Source organism: Tupaia chinensis, unplaced genomic scaffold (genome assembly GCF_000334495.1).
Source record: "Tupaia chinensis unplaced genomic scaffold, TupChi_1.0 Scaffold000183_1, whole genome shotgun sequence".
Classification (NCBI taxonomy): domain Eukaryota; kingdom Metazoa; phylum Chordata; class Mammalia; order Scandentia; family Tupaiidae; genus Tupaia; species Tupaia belangeri.
This window is the reverse complement of record NW_006159658.1, coordinates 862,721-868,894: the sequence shown is the minus strand read 5'-3', so window position 1 is coordinate 868,894 and position 6,174 is coordinate 862,721. Positions and strand designations below refer to the sequence as shown.

The 6,174-nt window shown below is 36.4% G+C and overlaps 1 protein-coding gene across 1 annotated transcript in view; it reads right to left on the bottom strand.

The window, feature by feature from the left end:
• Positions 1 to 6,174, bottom strand: part of LOC102481925 (C-type lectin domain family 4 member A) — a 30,105-nt gene that overhangs the window by 20,936 nt on the left and 2,995 nt on the right. Inside the window, exon 2 of the mRNA XM_006146630.3 lies at positions 5,469 to 5,585. Coding sequence (XP_006146692.1) covers positions 5,469 to 5,585 — 117 coding nt within the window. The remainder of the gene's footprint in view (positions 1 to 5,468; positions 5,586 to 6,174) is intronic.

Genomic DNA, 6,174 nt, shown 5'->3' with positions numbered 1-6,174 from the left:
CAAAAAATGAGAATAATATAGGAGGAATACTAGATACCATTAAACGTCCAACAATCCGGATAACCAGTATCCCAGAAGGTGAAGAGACTAATAAGGGCATTGACAATCTATTCCATGAAATGCTGGAAGAAAACTTCCCAAACGCAGAGAGGCATTCAAAGATCCAGACCCAAGAAATACAAAGGACCCCAAATAGGATCAACCCAAGATCTTCTCCAAGACACATCATAGCCAGATTGACCAAAACCACAAGGACAAGATACTTAGACTGGCAAGAAAGAAACCTCAAGTTACCTACAAAAGATATCCCATCAGGCTAACAGCAGACCTCTCACTGGAAACAATGTGAGCAAGGAAAGAACGGGAAAATATACTCAAAGTGTTGAAAGAAAAACTATTTCAATCAAGAATACTATATCCGTCAAGATTGTCCTTCACATGGTAAGAGAAGACAAGAACATTCTCAGATAAACAAAACCTGAAAGAACTTGCCAACACTAGACCGGCTCTCCAAGAGTTCTGAAGGAGTGCTATCCCAGGAAAAACTAAATTCAGACACACAGAAATAAGAGATCTAAAACAACTAAGAAAATGGCCAGCTTAATGGGAAGGACAAGTCCAGAGGTGAACGTTATCTTCCAGAATTTAAACAGGAAGATCAGACCACAACAGGAAATAAAGTACATGAGTTTGAACTGGTGAAATAGAATTTTATGACTTTTGACTAAAGCATTACTGATCTATGCTTTGTTTTCCAGTGTTAAGGAGTTTTGTCTTCTCATGAGTTGTGGACAGGTTCATGTAACTACTATTCGAACTGAATCCTATTTCCTAGATTTAAGTATTAAGCAATGTTCTCTTAACATTTTCTAATTTTGACTTATTAAAGTTAAAACTGCCTTTCTTGAAATTAGTAAATAAAATTTTTAAAATACCTATTTAATGATCACAATAAGCTATATGGTCTCAACTATGTGCTACTTTATAGTATATTTATTCTACCCACAGAGTGTCATGCCTAAAGTCAACTTTTGTTCATAGATATGTATATATAAGCTGAATTTACTATTGACAATATTTAGATTAATTTAGATATTTTGTGAATCAATGAAATATGGGAAATAATAAAAGAATGAAAAGCAACTACAGATACCAAACAGGGTGGGAGGAGGATGGGCAATGGCAGAGGGTGAGAAATAGGGGGGGAAGGAATATATATATACAAGAAACAAGAAATGGAAAATTATCTGTGGACAATAACATGCATGATTAAGCCACTGTACAGTGTATTCTGGCTGGAAAATCGCATTTTGTATGCTGTGCTGATGTTCAGTTAAGAATGTAAAATGAATGAATTAATTAATTTAAAAAAACAATAACCGTAAATCTAAGAGTAGCTAAAAAAAAGAGAATTTTAAATGTTCCCAACACAAAATGAGAAATGATTGAGATGATTTAATCACTACACACACATTGAAAAATAAATTTGTATCCTCTCAAGTATTTACAATTATTAAATGTCAATAAGACATTTTTTAAGAGTACATAACAGTCTCATCATATAGATTTGAAGCAACTTATCCATATTCCCCTTCCATACTTAATGTTACATGAGTGCAAAGGCTAAACCTTGCTGGAGGGAATGGAGGACAATCAAACAATTGTAGTTAGAAGGAACACAGCCTGGGACTCTGCAGAAGCTAGGGAGTGAGGATTAGCTAATAAGGAGGAGTTCTGGGTTACCTTTGAGAATGGAGAACATAGGAAAGTAAGTACCTAACACTGATCAAGAAGTTATTATTCTTTTCCTCTTTTATTCTTTCCTCTCCACCTCAACTGTCTCCTACTTTCAACAACACATCAACACTTTCATGTCTTTCAATTTAACACTAACCCACCTGCTTGAAGGATGTGTTGGGGATCTCTCTCTTGGAAGAAACAAAGGAATTTAATATTTTTTTAATTAAAAAAAAAAAAAAGAAACAGATTTCTCTCTTTATCCTTTACCTCCCATTTTCTCTTTGACTCACAACAACCTGGATTTTGCTTTTACTATTTCACTAAAACTGTCCTTGAAATGAATTATCAGTGAAAGCCTACCTTGGGCTACTTCATCATTCTCCTGTTTGACCTACTATAATACTTGACCCCAATTCTCTTCCCCCTTACCTCTTGGGACATGACTCTTTCCTATTTTTACCTCATTTTTCTTGCTGCTATTTCTTATACTCTTTTGTAAGTTCTTCTTCCTCCACCCACTCTTTTAAAGTGTAACATTTATTGGACTTCCATCATTCTCTCTCCTTCTTGTACTAAACATACTCTTTAGATGATATCATAATACTCCCATGGCATCACCTGCCACGTATATGTGAATGATTTCCAAAGCTCAGACTTCTTTTCTGATATAGATCAAGATGTCTCTCACTAGACCTGTCCATTTGAAGTTCCCACTGTCATATAAAACTCATAAATGACCATCTTCCAACCCAAACATGCTACTCATTCTACATTGTCTATTCCTTTTAAAAACTTTATAATTGCTAAGTTTATGAAGCCACAATATTAGTCAACCTTTACTTCTTAGGGTTCCTTATCCCCCAGATCTAAAAACCATCAAACCTTTAGCTCCTTGATTCTAACTCCTACATCACACAAGGCTATCTCTTCCTCTCTCTTTTTACTAACACTAGCTCAGATCAGGCTCTCTGTTTCTCAGATTAATGAATCAACCTTCTAATGCCTCTCTGTGCCCCCAAATTTGCCCTCATATATGAGTTTCCCATAGTTCTGTAAAAAAGCACATTTCCATAAGTCAAATTTGATCATTACATTTCTCTGCTTAACATTCTTTTAACAGGGGCCAGCAGGTGGCATGGTGGAACATTTCTCTGCTTAACATTCTTTTAACAGGAGCCAGCAGATGGCATGGTGGTTAAGGCACTGGACTCCCACATGGCTGACCATGGTTCAAGTCCGAGACCTGGTGGCTTGCCTTCTCACTTTCCATCTCTCTCTCTCTCACTTGCTCTCCCTAGTAAAATTTTAAAAATAGTAATAACAAAATTAAATAATTTTTAAAAAGATTATTTTAACAATGTTAATGATTCTTTGCGACTGTGACACATTGCAAAAATGGTAACAATTTTCAACACTTTTTGCAATGTGATTTTGCAGGTTCTATAATAAGAAATGGAGTCTATTTCTCTGCCACTTGAATCTGGGATACCAGATTTTGAGACTTCATTTGGCCAATAGAATGTACAGAAGCTATAGAAGTTCAGACTTCAAGGCTTTGCTTACTTCTGTTCTCAATCTTAGAAGTCTGCAAGTTTTTGTGAACAAACTTGGGCTCGCTTGCTGTATGCAGAGAGAAATGTGGCCAAATAGCTCCTGTCCCCAGCTGACTTCCTCTTCCTCAGAAACTGTGCTGCCTGTGACCAGCTCCCCAACTGCTGCACACGAGTGTGCTCAGTCAGGACCAGAGGAACCTCCCAACCGCAGTGAGTCTAAATTTCCAAACCACAGAATCATGAGCTAAATAAAGACACTAAGTTTTAGATTGACTTATTAAGTAGCCAAAGATCCTTGATGAAATAACCTTTAGGGAAAACAATCCAAACTCTATGATGGTACATACACCACACTCTTCCAGACCTGTTAATTTGCCCCTCCTACAACTTCATTTCTTGGTCCTTCACTTAGCACTACATCTTTCAGTCATGTGAACTTATTCTTCCCCAAAGTTTTCCATGCTCTCTCATGACTCTATGTCACTCTTGCAGATACAGCCGTAGAGGTCATCAGGCTGGCCCCCAGGAAGCCTGTCTCAATCCCCTGCTTACTTTTACCTGCATGACACTAACGTACGATGTTGTGATCGCTAGTCCATTTGACCATTCCCTAAATTTCTTCTTGTGTCTCTGTCTGGACTCTCTGGCCAGCACAATGCCTCACATACAGTAGATGGCCATTACTACTTATGGAGTCATCAAATGAATGAATAAAATATACTATTTTTATGTCTCTTAAAAACTGGATAAATTCTGAAATCCAAAGATATACAGAACCAATGTCGTTACTAAATTGGTTTGTAGATCTCACATAGTCTTGGGATAATTAGAGTGAAATTCAGTGAACTTTTCTTGTAGTATTTCTTCCTATATTTTCTCATCTCATCTCCTTGTTCATCCCAAAGAAGGAGTGTCTGTGTTCTCAAATAAGACTTACCTTACAAATGCTACTGTGATTATTAATTTGGGGTTGTCAACTTGACAGGATGGGAGAATGTCTTGAAGTGTGGTGAAAGGTTGTTTCTAAGTATGCTTATAATAATGCTACCAAACAATACTGCTGTGTTAGTCAGTGTACTAAGAGAGGAAGACTGATCTTCAATGTAGGCAGGCACCAACCAGTCAACTGGGAGTGTGAGAGGGACAAACAGAGAAAGTAGGGCTCTGTTTTCTCATTCTCTTCCCTTTCCAGACTGCTGTGTGTTCTACTCCTACACACTACCTCCTTCATCCTTGCTCTTCACTCAGCCTTTGGCTAAGTTTGTTCTGATTGCTCCTGGTCCTCGCAATCCCTATAGCCAGCCAAGTCTTTAACTTTCAGCCTCTGGACACACACCAGAGGGTGCTCAGGCCTGTGCCCTTCTGAAGTCCCACTTTAGACCTCAGACTGGAACTGTATCAACTTCCTTCCTTTGGACTCTTTCAGCTGTTTTGGATAGCCTATCGTGGGCCTCCTCCAACTTATGATTATGTCAAAGAATTTCCTAGAATTAATTCCTTCTTGGGATGGCATAATGGTTATATCACTGGACTCCCACATAGTCATCATGGTTCTAGTTGCAGACCCAACAGCTTAAAACTCACAATAGACACGTGTTTATGTGTGCCCAAAATCCCAAAAGAAAAAACGACCATGATGTGTCCATCTTTTCTAGGGGGTGATTTCTCACTTTCTGTCTCTCTGTTTCTCTGTCTCCAGCAAGTACATGTGCCCTATAGCAGAAATCTCTGTACCAAATAAATAAATCCGTTCTTGTACATATACATTTATCCTATTGGTTCTGATTCTCTGAGAACCCTAACATATATAGCTATTAAAGAGACACAGATTTGTATCTGTTGTTCACACACAATGTCTACTATGGAAATGATGCTCCAGAGATTTCACTCTGCAACATAAACTCATACTCACACACACACACACACACACACACACACACACACACATCAATTTCTCTAAAGAGAATGGGTTCCATTATTTTTACAGGAAAGTAACTAAATCCAAATAAAAAATAAAATTCCCAATGATTTCCTCAAATTATGTCCCAAATATGATTTCTTTTTTAGATTTCTAGATAATCTGATAATAATTATATTGTTAGATATAATTTTCTAACTGGTACCTTTACTTAGTGTAAGGGAGGGATTGCTTTTTGATTCAGTAGACACACTTACCTATAAAAGCAATAAAGAACGAGATTGCCAATAGCAGGAGAAGTATAAACAACGAGGAAAGAATCAGCTTGGAAAATCCATGATTACTTTTGTGAACAGTGGTCTTCTCTTTGAGAACTGGAAAAGAAACCAGTTAAGTTCCTGAGGAATAAATGTTGTCCCTATTGCCTGTTTCTCCTCTTCTCTGTTTTCTTAGATGACATAGTTACTAATAATATGACATTTGAAATCATTAAAAGTAGGGGGGAAAAAGAAGATAATAATGCTTATTGCATAAACTTTGTAAAATAAAAGCACAAAGTTTAAACACTGAATATTTTCATACATATCATTCCATCAATGTGTGTAAAGTGTGTGTATATATACATGTATATTTTCCCAAATGATTGACACACCATGAATACTAATCTATGACCTATTATTTTCTTTTACACCATTGCAAATATTTTTATGCCACCATATTTTCTCCTTTAAAATTCTTTAGTATGGTGGCATAGTATTTCACTATATATTAACATTTAAATAAACATCCACATTTTTTTCAAGTTTACATTAAATAATGCAGTAGCAGATAAATCTTTGTAATCATCTTTCATTACATCTTTAGAATAAGGTCAATTTTAGTCCTTATCTGCAGTTCTGAAAATTTTCATAAAATTATTACGTATTCTCTTTTTGTTTTTTGGTTTTTTTTTTTTTTTTTGGA